This window comes from Colius striatus, chromosome 13 (genome assembly GCF_028858725.1).
Source record: "Colius striatus isolate bColStr4 chromosome 13, bColStr4.1.hap1, whole genome shotgun sequence".
NCBI lineage: Eukaryota > Metazoa > Chordata > Aves > Coliiformes > Coliidae > Colius > Colius striatus.
In genome coordinates, this window is record NC_084771.1 from 14,080,073 (window position 1) to 14,095,827 (window position 15,755).

Consider the following 15,755-nt stretch of genomic DNA (forward strand, 5'->3'; position numbering starts at 1 on the left):
CGGGGCTTAGTCTAGAGTGTTTAGAGGGCAAGTATGAATATATGGAATAAGAATCTCTCTCTACTTCTGGTAGAATGGTAGGAAAAAACATGGAAGTACACCAGAGAAGAAAGTCTAAGGCTTTTTTTTTTGTTGTGGGAGATGGCAATGAACAAACCTACCCACTACGAAAGGTTTTTTCCAGGAAGTGTAGGTTGCTGCAGCCCGTATCCCTTGAGCAGCGGGTGCTCACACAACAGTTCTCATGCTACTTGCAAGCAGCGCATTTGAAGGAGCCCCAGCAACGTGCACAGAGGATGAACGAACCTTACAGCCCTGCAACACCTCGACCCATCAGCAGCCCCTTCTCCAGCACCATGAAGATGTTCATGGGCTTCCTCACTGTATTTATTGTAGCGCAGATGATTGGGACTGTACTCTTCTGTTTGTATCTTCACATGAAGATGGATAAGGTAAGTGGAGAAATAAGGTTGTCTCTGCTGGATTGTTAATGATTTGCCTTCAGCCACAGCAAGACGTGGTCCCCAAAAGGATGAACGCGATGCAGAAGATGATGCTGGCCGCTGGATGAGTTCAGGAGTGGCATTTATTACATACCTTGTTCTTATTTCTGCTTTAATTTGCCACTAATATGTGCACTGAGGAAGAGATCTGTTCCCTTGATTAATGAAACAAGAATGGATCGATCAAGAAGAGCCATTAATAGCAAACCTGGCAGCCAATGGCCAGCCCAGGGAGAGGAAAGTGGGGCTTAAACACACAAGTGGGTATTTTAGGCTTGACATTGGTTTCTCTGGTGCCAGAGTCTGTGACTCTAACTGTGAGGATGGAAGGGGACAGAAATGGTTTTTTTTCAGTATTTGCATGTGTGAATTTTACCAAGATCACACTTCAGATGCTGTCTCTCTGTTTAGGGAAGAAGAGAGTGGATCATAGTACTTTGTCATATTTTGAAGAGACACAGTATCTGTGACCCTGTCTCATGCTTGGGACAACATTTACCAAAGAAATCAGAAGCTGAGACGCTGCTTTTGAGGTTTCCAAGACTGCAGCCACCCTGCACGATGCTTAACATCTCCCATCTAAAGCTACTGTCCTCCAAACTAGAAAAGACTACCAGCTAAAGGAATGAAATGTGCCCAACACCCAGAACGGGTTCCCCTTGCCAGGTGCAATGATGAGATGATCATTACTGATTCTTAAACATCTTGTCACAATTTCAATTGACATTTCAGTGGCTGACTTCTGATCTTCAAGGGTGGAAAGCAAATGTGAGCTAGAGGAGCTAAAAGGTCAGGGGAATGGAAAGAGACTTTGCTGCACAGAGGTTGCAGCCTGGGATGAAAGAGCGAGCAGTGGGGCCCCAGCAGAGCACAGACTGACTGCACGGGGTCGTGGCAGAGGATCAGAGGCAGCCAAAATGCAGTCATGGGTGGTAGGAAGATTTCAGCTGCCTTCAGAGCTTGAGGCTGGGCTCCAAAACCAGCCCTCCAGATCCTAGAGCTGCCTGTCCTCACGTCCATCTGCACTTCTTTTCACTGCTTAGCTGAACATTAAGTTTCTACAAAAATCAGGTGTGACTTCAAAAAGCAGTATTCCCACATATACATAGCTTTTTTCTGCTTTCTGGTTTTTTCTTTAATCTGAAGACCTTCAACCTCAACCTACAAGTTGGTTTGATTTCTTGGCAGTTGAAAGAAAGGAAAAGCCCCTTTGCATGGGCAGGGCAGCAGGGGCTGAGCGAGCATCCTAGCTGCAGGGCCACTGCCGCAGCAGCAGCCAGTCCCGAGCCACTTGCTGAGATTTCCACCTGTGAATGCAGGCAGGTGGATATTTGCCATATGCCTTCTCTAAAAGGCAGAGAAATCAAAATTCATTCTCAAAGGGATAGGAAACAGGAAGGGATCCTCAGTGATCCTTGTCTCAGCCAGTGCTGCCAACTGGGGTCAGCCCATGGGTACAGTTCCTAGGGGATCATAGAATTGTTCTGGTTGGAAAAGACCTTTAAGATCATCAAGCCCAACCCCTCCCCTCACACTGCCAAGCTCACCACTAACCCATGGCCCTCAGCACCTCAGCTCCATGGCTTTGCAGTATCTCCAGGGCTGGGACTACCCCACCTCCCTGGGCAGCCTGGGACAGGGGCTGACAACCCACTCAGGAACACGGTTCTTAGCTTCAATCTAAACCTCCCCTGGTGCAACTTGAGGCCATTTCCTCATGTTCTATCATTACTTGGGAGAACAGACTGACCCTCACCTTGCTACAACCTCCTCTCAGGTAGTTGTAGAGTGATCATATCTCCCCTCAACCTCCTCTTCTCCAGATTAAATGACCCCAGATCCCTCAGCTGCTTCTCATATGCAGGTGCTGTGCCAGGCTGCTGTCAGGAGCACTCAGCCCCACGGGTGTCTGCATGGGTCATGCTGATGCCAAACAGCTGACCCTAAGCTCTCCAGGCTGGCATTTACCTGGCAGAAATATAGCCTGGCTCTGCTCACAGCCATTGCAGGTTTTCCCCTAACGTCCCCTTCGCCCTCTCTTCTCTCCCCTCCGGCAGATGGAAGAGGTGTGGAGCTTAAATGAAGATTACATCTTCCTGAGGAAAGTACAGAAATGTCAGATGGCAGAAGGCCAGAAGTCAACATTATTGGACTGTGAAAAGATTTTAAAAGGCTTCCAGGACCTCCAGTGCAAGGTACACTAGTGTTAGGTGGATAAAGACCTCACCGAAGGTTGAGAGGGTCTCCCACAGCTTCATCCCAAGAGTTTTTTAAACCATGGTAGCTGCAGAGCACTTGCCCTTTTTTAAACTGTCATCAACACTCTATATTGATATAATTGAAAGATTTCATCCATTTTTTTTCTGTAAGAGGTCTTGATCAGGGCACACTGAGCCGTGGCAAGCCGAAGGGTGCTCGGGGCTTGTGATAAGAGGGATGGAGCTGCAGCTACCTTGGCTCTGTGCTCTGACTCTGGTCTGAAAAAGTGCTGATTTTGTGCTGCCTGGCACATCAAATGCCTCAGCTAAACCTTTGGGCTTTCATCAGTAGCAAATTAACAAGAGACATTTGTATCTGAGATCGGTCCTGTGCAGCAATCTTGACAACCCCCTCTTGCAGGGGCAGAGAGGTGCCTGGCTTGCTGGGAACTGTCTACAGCCTGGCCCTCCAACATGGCCTGAAATGACAAGGGGATGGGTCTTTTGTCTCTTTATTGGTTTTTTTTTTCAAATAAACTTTCCCCTTGTATCAATTTAATTGCTTAAAACCCAAAATCATAAACCCTATAAACCCTCTGCTGCAGCCAGCTGGCCAGCCCACAGCTGGGGAAGGTACTAGAAGGGCTCTGGTTTTGGGTACTCTGCCAAAAACTGTCAGGGCCAAACAGCACCAGCCCCAGCAGTGACCAGAGTTTCGAAATCATTACTTTGTACATCTCAAAAAAGAAACAATGTCAACTTTTTTCTGCTGTTGTTGCAGGACGGGGGAGCCACCAAGGAGCAGCCCAAGTTTGAAATGCAAAGAGGTGAGTTTCCAGGTGCTGCCAGTGCACTCAGGGCTTGCTAGGGGCAAAAGTATCTTCCCCTGGGAAAAGGTTTCCTTCACCCTGCCACAGCCTGCTGATGCCCCAGGGCATGGCACAGAGGTAGGGGACAGGGTCAGGAGCATCCCCAGGGGGTTAGGACCATGCATGGTGTGGAGCTGGCAGAGGGGGGCACTGGGCATGGCTATCTCACCAGGGCAGGCAGATCTGGGTGCCACATCAAGGAAAATGAACCCAAAATTAAATCCATGGCCTTCTTGCATTGCAGGCCATGAGCAGCATGAGCAGCCCCATTCAGTGCACAAGAATGAGACGTCCATGGCAGGTAAGAGACGGGCACATCCAGGCCCTATTCCCACAGTGGGCAAGGTGGCACGGCCACCTCTGTGGGCTTTATCCCTCAGAGGCTCCACCTTGAAGGCAACGGAGTGTCTTTGCTAAGCAGAGGCCAGATTTTGCCTCACTCAAAGCTGGAGGAGACTTTGGAGACTGTGTCTGGGCTGGATTCAGCCACAGAGGAATATCAAGGGCAGGAGGTGCTGTGGTGGCTGCAGGGGAGCTGTGCTGCCTGGGGTGGCAGCGGGTGCCAGGGCATCCATAACACCCACCTTTCCCTATTGCAGTGGAGAAGAGGAGGCCGATTGCAGCCCACCTGGCAGGTCAGAAGAGTTTCCAGAAAGTCTCAGGTAAGACAGGTCACAGCAGTGCCTGTCCTGCAATCCTGCCCCGTGGCTCTGTGGGGGACAGCACGACTCCAGTAGGAAAGGGAGCAAAGCACAGCAAACCTCCTCGTGGCCATCACCATGTGCTCCTGTGCCAGCTCCCGCACCAGCCAGCCTCAGTAACCTTACATATTCCTTCCTAGGAAGGCACCACACCACAATAGCTTCATCCTTGCAGTGCTCTTCACGGGCAGAAAACTATTTCTCTTTGTTTTTAAGGAAATCAGCCTCTCATTTTTCCTTCAGGCTCAAAATGTGATGCTTTTGCTCTCCTGGTCATGTCTTTGCTGGGCTGACTGCGGTGGCCTATTGTATCTGCTGGTTTAACACCTCCTCACCTGTACTGGTCCTGGCAGCAATATGGGCTGGCTGACAACTTCACAGCCACAACATGGCCACGTGAAGTTAGAAATGCACGAGTCCATTTGCATTTGTCCCTCCCTCTGCACAAACCATGGCTCCTCTCATGGCTCTGTCCCCCAGCGTGGCCTTAGCTAAGGGACACCCTGCAAGAGCTTGCAAGGTCAGGGTCTCAGTCTGGCAAAGATTTCTCAATCTGAGCACGTTCCATTTAATTCTGGAGTAACTACCAGTAATCAGCAACTGCTCTTTCCATCTCTGACGCAGCATTTCACCCAGAGCTCAATCTACCTGTGGAAAGCTTAGTCTTAGATAAGATCAAAGAAGTGAGAAACTCGCTGCATTTTAAAACTCCCTGCTCAGGCACTTGTTGAGCTATAAGATAGGCTGAAATTGCACAGAGAGCAGCAGCTGCCTGGAACTCGGCTCTGCCCCTTGGCAAAGAGCAGAGGAAATATCCCTGTGGGATGTGTGGGCACCAGCCAGGACTGTGTGGCTTTCCCAGGACAACCCGTGCCACGCTGCTGCAGGGACTGGGACTCTGGATTGGGACACTCCAACCCGTTATTTCCCACGGAGCTATGTTGGTCACCCCTGATGTTCTCCTAGGCACAAAAATCCCTCCCAGAGGTTGTAGCTGAGCTCAGCCCCTATGGCCGTAGCTTTCTGGTCTCTGCATTGACTTGTCTGTACAGAATCCAGCAGGAATGTGTTTCTGGGAGCTGCTCTAATGATGTGATAGTGCCCCATAAGCCATGGCAGTAGCAGGTCTCCATGGGCAGTGGTCACAGCAGTGGAAGAAAGCCCTTCTCATGCAAAACTCTTCCAGCTCTGCACCCTGCCAGGAACTGTGGGATGTTTATTTTCATGCTGCTTTGGCCAAATATTGCCTTCTCCAGAGGCCAAGTGGAGGAGGGACTTTGGAGGAGAGGCAGTACCCAGTTTGGAAAAACACTGTGTCCTGGGATGGATGCCTCTGAGGAGAGGAGCTGCAGTGTGTTTTGTCAGTGCTCTGAGGACTCAGGGGCTGTGCCACCAAAAGCTGTGGAGACAGCAATCTCACATGGCGGGGGGTTGGCATGTGGTGGCAACTGGTTGCAATCCTTTACCCTTGGTTGGACGGAGGAAGCAAAATGCTCTTCTGCTCACATCATTGACTCAAGGGTGTCAAGGCCAATGATCAGAAACATGGGTTGAACACGTCCTGGCCTAAGGGAAGGACACTCTTCTTCCCTGGGAGAGGGTTGGTGTCCTGGGGTTGGCAGGACTCCCCCTTGCACCATGCACAGAGTCTGTGATACCAAATATCTGTGGAGTGTTCCCCCCAAAATCAGCCTGCCAAACTGAATGTCTCCTTCTCTCATCTGCCATGCTTTCCCCCTACAGTGCTAGAGTGGAAGACGACAATGTATGGCCCCATGGACAACTCCTCAATATCCTACCAGGAGGGAAAACTGAAAGTGAAGGAAGCAGGGCTCTACTACATCTACTCCCAAGTCAGCTTCTGCACCAAAGCAGCGACTTCAGCACCCTTCACCCTCTATATTTATTTGTATCTGCCCATGGAAGAGGACAGGCTCTTGCTGAAGGGGCTCGACACACACAGCACCTCCACGGCTCACTGTGACCTCCAGTCCATCCGGGAGGGAGGTGTCTTCAGGCTCCGGGAAGGTGACATGGTCTTTGTCAACGTGACAGACTCAACACGAGTGAACTACAGCCATGGCAGCAACTACTTTGGCATCTTCAAACTGTAGTGAGGAGGCGGCTGCCCCGAGCTGGGAGTCAGCCTGACTTTGTTTGGCAAAGTGGCTTTCCCTGTGTCCCGTATTTATGTTCCTCTGCCTCTTTGGTTTTCTTGTTTCTTCATTTGTATATTTTGTTATTTATTAATGAGGGCCAAGGGGCCCTGAGAACACAAATGGAACAAAGTGTGAAGCTGTTGTTGCTTGCACTCGGCTCGTTTCTTTGGCGCCCAAGGGTTTGGTTGGTGCTGGCGCTGTGTGCCCGCGTGCCTGGCGGGGTGGATGTCCCCGTTGTGTCACAAGAGCTTTATTTAGCAAGCTCTACCATCAACGTTTCTTTCCTAGCAGTGTAGGGTGGCTCAGGGTGCTCCAGCCAAGCTGGGTTCATACATATCTCCATACCAATCTGCTTAAAAGGCATCAACGGAAAAACATTAAAAGGCTTAGGAACGTCTCCTCTAAAGGAATCAATCAGTCAAGTGCTGTCCTGACATGATAGCTGCTGCTGATGCATCATTGCCGACTTAACTGTCTCTTTTCTCTAGAACCCCGTTTTTTCCACCCATGCCTATCTACAAAACCCAGCCAGCCTCCTTGCTCAGCGTGACGCTGCCCTGCCCGGGTTTGTGTTCTGCAGCAGAGGGGCGATAGGTGGCTGGGGGAGGCTGATGATTTCAGGGCAGTGAGGGTAAGGTACCAGCAGTGCTCTGCTCCCAGTGACCCAAGTTCACTTGCCAGATCCTCCTCCACTTCTGCAGGTGGAGGACCCTCTGCCTGTGAACCATTTAAGCCCCTTGTGGAAGGGGCATTGGCCACAGCCATAAAATCGGGACCTGCCTTCTCTCCCGAGACCCCTCCTACCCTTGGAGGAGGAGCAGGAAAGCACAGGGGTGGCAGGACCAACTGTTTCTTCCCAAGCTCTCCACGTTGCATCTGCAGAGCACCTTTTGTTATCCTCAGTGAGGACGTGCCCACAGAGAGTTTTCCTGGAGCAGAACTGTGCAGACAGGTGGGACCCCCTCTCAGGCTGGGGGTACCTGGGTGACACTGCACACTGGGGTGTCTTCAACCCTCTTTTCTAGCTTGATCCACAGGGGAGGTGACTTGAACAACAGCAGGACACAAGGATGTTGATGCAGTATATTTTAAAGGTCAAGAGTGGCAAGCCTGGAGCATTTGGTTATACAGGTCACATTTGCCAGAAGGCAAAAGGTTGGAAATACCCCTGGAAGCCAGCAGGTTTGCAAGTGAAAAGAGCTTTCAGCTTTGGACAGCCCTTAGGGACAGTCCTGGCTCCCTGCAGTGCTGGGTGCCCAGCACAGCCTCTTCCCAAAGGCAGCACAGGACACCTCAGAGACTGTCTGGTTTCACTATAATTTAATCTCTATTTGTTGGCTGTTCTCCAAAACTGCCAAACCTTGTCAGGGAATGAACCACTCACTCTTGTCTGACATCATGTTCAAAAACTATATTTAGCTAAGAGCATCTCATGTTCATAAGCAGAGAGGGACTGTGTGCCCAGGGACTGTGTGCCCAGAGAATGCCTGCCCAGGGACTGGGTGCCCAGGGACTGTGTGCCCAGAGAATGCCTGCCCAGGGACTGCCTGCCCAGGGACTGCCTGCCCAGGGACTGTGTGCCAAGGGACTGCCTGCCCAGGGACTGTGTGCCCAGAGACTGTGTGCCAAGGGACTGCCTGCCCAGGGACTGCCTGGCTCTAGCTGTGTTTTACAGCATGTTTCAGCATTCGTGGTTCCTCCTTCCCAAGTGTGGGGTTTCAGCCACTGTCACCCTACAACTGATTTAGGTATTGAGACAGTGTGCTTTGTATGCTATGAATGCTCTTCTCAGCCCTAGGCTGGGATTTTCTGGGGTCCTGTTTGGGGTTTGGGGACTAAGAGGGCAACGAGGTGGCACTGGGGGGCACAGTGGGGACGGCCAGTGCCAAAAGCCTCAGGGGGCAGCCATCCATCACACCGTGCTCCTTGGGACGTGTTGGAGGGCCAGGGCAAGGCAGTGCTTGGGGCATTTTGGCTGTAAGATGGAGCAGGGAACCCCCTGCCATGGGAAAGCAGCAAAGCATGAGGGCTGGAGACAACAGCACAGGTGTGGGGCAGGGAGGTGGGAGTTAATTTCAGTGGATCTGGGACACCTGGTGAGAAGAGAGCTATTCCTGCTTACCCTGAGGTAATGAAACCTGTGGGGATGGTGTTGCTTTGGAGCAGAGTGAATGGATGCTGCACAAGATTGGATCCTCTGGCCACTGCAGGTAGGGTAGCAGGGGCTGGGTGGCTGTCACCTCCTGTGCTGGCATGGATCCCACTACTAGGGGATGTGTGGCTGGAAAGCTGTCCAGGAGAAGAGGGGCTGGTCAAAAGCGGCTGAGCATGAGCCAGCAGTGTGCCCAGGTGGCCAAGGCGGCCAATGGCATCCTGGTTTGTATCAGCACTGGTGTGGCAGCAGGATCAGGGCAGCGATTGTCCTCCTGTAATGGGCACTGGTGAGGCTACATCTTGAGTACTGTGTTGAGTTTTGGGCTCTTCACTACAAGAAGCACATTGGGGTTCTGAAGTGTATCCAGAGACCAGCACTGAAGCTAGGGAAGGGTCTGGTACACTGTTCTGATGAGGAGCACCTGCAGCTTGCCAGCCCCTGTCCCAGGCTGCCCAGGGAGGTGGGGGAGTGCCCATCCCTGGAGCTATTGCAAAGCTGTGGAGCTGAGGTGCTGAGGGTTAGTAGTGGGCTTGGCAGTGTGAGGGGAGGGCTTGGACTTGATCTTAAAGGTCTTTTCCTACCAAAATGACTCTGTGACACCCCTGCAGCCTGGCCATCCCCCAAGGGCCAGGACAGCTGAGGCAGCCTTGGGCTGCAAACCCCCAGACCGCTGCAGGGCTGGGCAGGTGCCTGGCTGTGGTGTGAGTGTGGGTGGGAGCCCCAGGAGAGACAAAGAGCACACACGCAAACCAGTGTGGATGAGAAAGGGGGAAAGCTGTCTGGGAGGGGGAGAGAGCTGTGAGGAGCACCTGTGGGACCTGAGTGCCCAAACCTTCTAAGAGCAGAAATGGTGTTCATCACGTGTATGGGCTGCGATCCCCAGCCCAGCTCACTGAGAAGATCTAGGAGCTGTGAATTGCATGGAGAAATAGACCTTCCCATGCACAATGGAGGGAAGCAATTACAGAGGGGAGAAAAAGATAGGCATAAAACAACTCAATAAATTCTGCATCTGCAGCATCAGATGCCAACTGCCCCCTCCCTGCCTGCTCAGCCCCGTGCCCCCGCCGCTGCATTTCCCAGGGCTTCTGTTTCTTGCCTCTGTTTCTTCTCTTGCCAAAAATAGCCTGTGGGATTCAGCTGTGAGGTAGTGTGTGGGAGGGGACGAGATGTGATTGCCACCATCCAGCTGCAGCCTTCTCCCGAGTGGCTTTGTTCTCCTCCCCGGCCCCTGCCCGGCACCGCCGCAGGCACAGGTTTCCTCTCCTCGTGGAAAGTTTGAAGGTCATCAATACATTGATTTTTCCCTTGACGTGGGGCCTCTCTGTAACTCCTTGGGCTGTGGATTTTACAGTTTCTGTGATGATTTTTGTTCTCCTTTGTGAGTAAAGGGAGAAGGGGATGAGAGGGTGATGCATACGCGGGGCATGGGGTCATGGAAGTGCAGCGGCAGGAGCAAGCAGCAGCATGGTCATGTGCTGGGAGAGGTGCTCAGACAGACAGCACAGGCTGAGCTCACTGGGAAATGTGTGTTTTTCAGTGTTTCAGTTTTGTGTAAGATGTGACATTTTGTTTCGGGTTTATTTTCCTCAAAAAAGGTTGAGTTGCCAGTTTCCCAGTGGGGCCTCTCCAGCCACTGAGCTGCCAGGCAGCAGGGCTGTAGGATGGATGGCCACGTGCTGCTTGGCTGTGCATGGTGGCCACTTGTGTGACAAGCCTGTCCCAGCACCCCTGTGCACTGCTTTGGGGTCGCTGGGTTTTCTGAATCCCCCTCCCCAGTTAGGCACTAGGTGCCAGCCTTACCTCTGCACCCTTTGCTTGGTGACAGCCACAGGGTCCCTGCTGGCAGGGCCTCCATCTCTTCTAGGAGGCCAAACCTGTTACACACACCCCAGCCTGAGGGCACAGAGACTTCTGCCACTTTGGTTTGGGTTTGGGGGCACTTGTGCCGCTGGAGTTGTGCTGTGCTGGGACGGTCAGTGGGAGCAGCCCACCATGAATGGGCACCTCCAGGGCATCCCCAGCCAGGGGTGGTTTGGGCTGCATAGATTAAGCTGTTGGGTTGGGAGGTTGTTTTCTGGTTTTTTCACTTTGATGGTGATGTGGAGCCAAACTGTTGCTTGGAGGATGCTGGTGCTGCCTGTGTTGGAGCTGGGTCAGGCAAGGGGCCAGATGGGAGCTGGCATAAGAAAGAGGGAGAAAGAGACCCTGTGTTCAGTGGGAGAGCAGGATGGTCTCTGGTTAAGGCCTGGATCTGGCCTCCTGGGGACTCAGGAGTGGAGATGCATTGTCCAAAGCCAGCCTGAGAGCTGTCTCCTCGCTCTTGTGCCTGTGCAGGCTCTGGGGCACTCGGCTCTGGATGCAGCCTTGCTCTGCCTCTGCAATAAATCCCCCAGGTGCCCCTCAGGTTCGTGTTAGGCTTCCTTGCAGACTTTGGTGTTTTTCCACCATGTGCCCAAGGCTACTGTTTCTTTTGTAAATTGTTCTTTTTTTCCTGCTGCTGTAGCTACTCCCTCCCTGTCTGGTGAGGAAGAGCAGGGTCTGGCCCTCCTGCCTCCTTCCTTGGCTGGGGACTAAGAGCAAGGCCTGTCTCTACCAAAGAGTTAAAAATACTAGCATGCAGGAGAGGTCTTGTCCAAGTGGTAGACCAAAGGAAATCCTGTCACCACACCTAATCTCCAGGAAAAAAAAAAACAAACCCAGATGCACTAACAAAAACCAACAAAACCCCCAACAGGCAGGAAGTCACTTATCTACAGCACCCACCAGTGCAGCACAGAGCAGCTCCTTCTCCATAAAGCAGAGTGCAAGTGGGGCTTGTGGGATGGAAATGCACCTCCTTCCCCTGGGACCAGGTGCTGGTCTGGGTGATGGTTGGAGCAACAGCCCAAGTGCCAGCATCACCACTTGCATCAGCATCCAGTAAACTGGAGCAGGGATGATGCAGCCATGGGTACTTTGAGCAAAGCAGGAGTGCCCAGAGCAAGGGCTGGCCTTGCTTTTGCAGAGGAAACCAAGGAAGCAGCAGCAAGAGCTAAGAAGTGATTTTTATCCTTTTTTATTTGTGGAAAATGTCAATTAAAAAACTGTTCAAAATAAAAACATGTTAGAAAAGTTGAACTTGCATAAGTAGTTACAGTAAATAAACCTACATGACAAAGATAAGCTGGAAGGCAGCTGACACAACATCCATCTAAAGACAGACCCACTGGAACCTATTTACAAAGCACTGTAAACAAAGTAAATATGAAACATTGCTGTCCATCCGGCATGGCTTCTGTTCCTTTTATTTTCTTGTCTTTTTTGGCTTCTAGCTCTTGACAAATGCTTGATCCACAATGTCCCAGTGTGCTCTCCATCACATGACATCTTACAGACATGCATATGTACACAGCGTGGCTTCCAACTGAACTGGGGGCAGACAGAAAACATTTCTACCCTCGTGCTGGGGTGAATGGCTCTGGGTTTGCTTCCTGGCACAGGCTGGAGGTCATGGGCCCGGTGCCCAAGGGCCAGTCTGTGCTGGGGTGTCTGGGCACGTGTGCACCCAAGGTCCTGATCCTGGAAAATGATTAACCAGCACTGTAGGACCTGACTGCCGCCTAACCCACCCAGCTGCGTGCCTGGGAGGGTAGGTGGGGGGCTGCCATCCAGCTGGGATGCTCTGGAGCTGGCAAATGCAGCCAGAGCAAAAAAAAAGACCTCTGTTTTGTCCTAGAAACAGCTTAGATTTCAAGAGGGTTTTTTTCTTACACTCCTTGTGATGTTTTGGAGTCTAGCTTTCCCCAAACAGTGTTTGCCATGTTCTGGCTAAACTTTAATTGCAAGAAGGGAGTTGTAATTATTGCCTCTATGATGTCCTTCATGACCAACAATGGTATGACTGTAACGAGCTGCGGTGTGTCTGCACACCCTGGGACCAGGCTGCCCTGGAATGGACGTAAGACACATCATTTAACAGAAGGTTATCTTTATAATGCTGCTAAGGAAGGAAAACAGCAGTTCTAACCTAGGGTGTAACACCAACTAAGATGAAGATAGCTGATACATATGCATGTTGCCTGTGTGCTGTGTTTGAGGAGCTGTGCAGGGATCTGACGGGTGTTGCATGTCCTTGCCCCAGGAGCATTTCAGCTCTGGTCAAAGCATAAACATCAAACATCCTTCTCTCCCAAGAGAAAGTTCCTTTTCCCCTAGCTGAAAGCCCCTTTGGGGAGAAGTGGCCGTTGGCTTCATTCCCAGCTCTTGGGAAGGGGCGACGGAGAGCCCAACGTGAGCAGGAGGGAGAAAGGAACCAGCACACTTGGGGGCTGTTGGTTGTTGTCAAGCAGTGTTTACATTTCATACAGAGAAAAGCGTGTGCTGCGAGGGGAAGCACAGCTAAACTATAAACTCATACGATTCCGGGAGACTCGACGTGAAAACAAAGCCGAGGGCAGGAGTTACAGGTCATGCATAAGAAAAGGGACGTGGGGCAGAACAGCAGTTACCTGTTGTGCTGATGACGAGCTGTCAGGAGGCAGTACTGTGCAACATACCTTCCCATGCGCTCTGACAGGTGCTCCAGAACTGACTTCCCCAAGGAGTTCGAGTGTCCTCATGTTAATTGCACATTTTAATCAGTATCAAGGCCACACGGGAACCACAGTATTGCTGGGCTCTAGTTCGCTACAGTCCACTAACGGGGAACAAGCAGGTGGATGGGAGAAGCTTCCCCAGTTGTGACTATCTGACCAGGGGAGCGTGGTGCTTTTTGGTTTCTGCTCAGTGCCGCCTCAGGAACGTTTTCATTCAATAAATAGGTACCGGTGCTTTTGAAAAGAATGAAAGCATCCCAAAGTGCTTCAGAGCTTCCTCTAGGAAACCGCTGCCCAGCCCTCCGCGAGCGGCCGTCGCCAGCAGCGCCTGTCTTTGCTCCCAGTAGCAGGTACGGTGAGGTATCAGTTGCTGCAGATGAGTTGTGAATGATGGATCGTCCGCTTGTGCTCCAGCCGTGAGCCGTTGCTTCTGCTTTATTTCCTTATTGGATGGAAGGAAAAACATTCTCTTGTTTTTAATCTATGACTTTTTTTTTTGGTAACAAAATTCCCCAAACGAACAAAACAAGGAGCAAGAAGAGGCAAAGGATCCAGTTCTGCTTCCCAAAAAACACCTGAGGTCACACCACCACTGCCAGCAGCTTCTCCCCGAATTCAGGCGATGAGGGACGACTTGCGCCCTGTGTCCTCCCGGCCACACTCGTCTGTCTGCTTCAGCAGCCTTCTAACCAGCTTCTCCAAGTCCTTCCTGGATTTAAGCTCTTCCTCCAAACACTGCTTCATCCTTTTGTTCTCCTGCGAGGGTAAAAACAAAGCAGTAAAGATGCAGTGAATGCCCGTGAGCTGTGTGCAGTGAGGTACTTCCATGTGCCTGGCTGCCTCTGAGGGGATGAAATTCCAGGGATTGTGTGACAAGTCACTGTCACTTGTGAGGATGGACAACACAGGTCACTGGTATCCACTCAAGCAGATACTTAACTGCCTTATAGACCTGCATGGAAGCCCCAGTGACTTTGAGCAGGCAGAAGCAACCTCCTAGAAATCCAGTTTTAGCCTGGGTTAGAGGACTCTGTTCTCCTGGAGTGGTTTCTCCCACCTCCAGGCTTAGAGCTTAGGACAGATTTCCTCTGAGTCTCCAACAACTGGTATCCACCAGACCCCTAGAAAATGAACAGTCAATCTGAAAGAGCTTTAGAGTAAGGGGAAAGTTTCATGTTGCTAACAAAGACCAGCTACTCCTTTCCTGCTGGCTCTAGTACTAAAGCAATTGCATAGTGAGCTGATTCAGGGAGCTAGACCAGAAGAAAACTAACGATTCACGGAGCTGCAGGATGGGACCAGCATCAGCAAGACTCTTCTTGTGCATCAATCAGTCAAAGACGATGACCCAACACAGCCTGGCTGGCTTTTACTCAGCTCCCAGCACTAACAATCCCACTCAAATTACCTGCTTCAGTTCTTTGACTTCATCTTTCAGTGCATAAACTGTGTCAACAAGGCTTCTGGAAAAAAAAAAAAAGCAACAAAGGAATAAAAAGATCTGGAGTGCAACAAAACAGCAGCAGCCTGGGAGGTTTTGTGAGCCAGGAGCTGATGTGTGCTTCAAGCTTCCTCTTGGCAAATTTCAGGCTGCTGCCCATAAGGACTGTGCAAATACAGACCAGGAGCATTTATAGACCACTGGTCCAAATTCAGAGTTCTTTTCTCAAATATCAAGACAAATACATTGTTCTGCTATCTGGAAATCATCAACCAAGGTCTGTGGCTTTGGCTTCCTTGTTTATGCTACTGCAACAAATAACAATGACTTTAAAACTGGAAATGCCTGAGCACCTTTTGTAAAATGGCCTTGATTCCTTGAGGTTGTGCTGCAAAGAAATATGAGCATGAAAGGAATGTGCTTTCTGGGTTGAAAAAAGAGCAGGACAACGCAGATAACCACATGCTGAAGCTACATAAGAGGCTGGGAGCACCCCCAGACAGGGCACCAGCAGCCTCCCCAGGGGCAGCAACAGCCCAGGATGGCTGCAGTGAAAAAAACCCAGAGCCTCTTGCTAATGGGGTCAGGGAGGAAAGACCCAAACTACATCCAGAGAAGCTCTAGGACAAGGAGAACTGGCTCTGGGGACCCAGCTCTGTCTCCTAGAGAGTTAGAGTTGCACCAGAGCAGCTGAGGAGGCAGCTCTGCACTTAAAAAGGGACAAAATAGCAACTGAGGTAGCCCAGCAGCTGGTGACACCAGCCCTGATCCTCTGAGGAGAGGCAGAAGGAGAGGGCATTGGTCTGTAATGCCCTCCCAAGAAGTGACAAGGGGCTCCGCATGGGGAGAGCAGATGTGCTTACTTTTCCTCCGTGACGGTCTGGCCGTTGCTTCGTGTTTCCTCTATGATGATTTTCTCTTCCTCAGGAAGGAGGACTTGGGGGATGGAGTCTTTACGGGAGCCTGTGTAAGAGAATTACTCATCAGGAAGACAAAGGGAGACTCTCCCCAATGCCCATGCCACTCCAGGGACAGCCTGGTCAACTCAGCCCTCCTGCTCCCCCACCAGCCTGGGCCAGAGCGGGGGCTCGAGCAGCCACTGGCTACCTGCCACGGCTAAAGATAGGCTTAAATGTGCTGCCAGCTGGGAGC

General features: G+C 51.3%; 2 protein-coding genes across 5 annotated transcripts in view; one reads left to right on the forward strand and one right to left on the reverse strand.

Annotated features, from left to right (window-relative positions):
- Nucleotides 1–250: 250 nt before the first annotated feature.
- Nucleotides 251–6,490, forward strand: CD40LG (CD40 ligand). Its single transcript, XM_010207022.2, has 6 exons — nucleotides 251–452; nucleotides 2,561–2,698; nucleotides 3,483–3,528; nucleotides 3,815–3,871; nucleotides 4,170–4,232; nucleotides 6,015–6,490. The coding sequence occupies exons 1-6, from the start codon at nucleotides 297–299 to the stop codon at nucleotides 6,383–6,385; spliced, it is 831 nt and encodes a 276-aa protein (XP_010205324.2). The 5' UTR covers nucleotides 251–296; the 3' UTR covers nucleotides 6,386–6,490.
- A 5,137-nt stretch (nucleotides 6,491–11,627) lies between these two features.
- Nucleotides 11,628–15,755, reverse strand: part of ARHGEF6 (Rac/Cdc42 guanine nucleotide exchange factor 6) — a 39,164-nt gene continuing 35,036 nt past the window's right edge. For all 4 annotated transcript variants that reach the window (XM_062006533.1, XM_062006534.1, XM_062006532.1 and 1 more), the window contains 3 exons: nucleotides 15,467–15,566; nucleotides 14,571–14,625; nucleotides 11,628–13,918 (listed from right to left, as the gene is read on the reverse strand). In XM_062006533.1, coding sequence (XP_061862517.1) covers nucleotides 13,778–13,918; nucleotides 14,571–14,625; nucleotides 15,467–15,566 — 296 coding nt within the window. In that variant the 3' untranslated portion in view covers nucleotides 11,628–13,777. The remainder of the gene's footprint in view (nucleotides 13,919–14,570; nucleotides 14,626–15,466; nucleotides 15,567–15,755) is intronic.

Coding starts and splice junctions, on each gene's coding strand:
- CD40LG (XM_010207022.2), top strand. CDS start 297: ATGAACGAACCTTACAGCCCTGCAACACCTCGACCCATCAGCAGCCCC. Junction 3,872..4,169: donor GAATGAGACGTCCATGGCAG/GTAAGAGACGGG, acceptor TCCCTATTGCAG/TGGAGAAGAGGAGGCCGATT. Junction 4,233..6,014: donor GAGTTTCCAGAAAGTCTCAG/GTAAGACAGGTC, acceptor TTCCCCCTACAG/TGCTAGAGTGGAAGACGACA.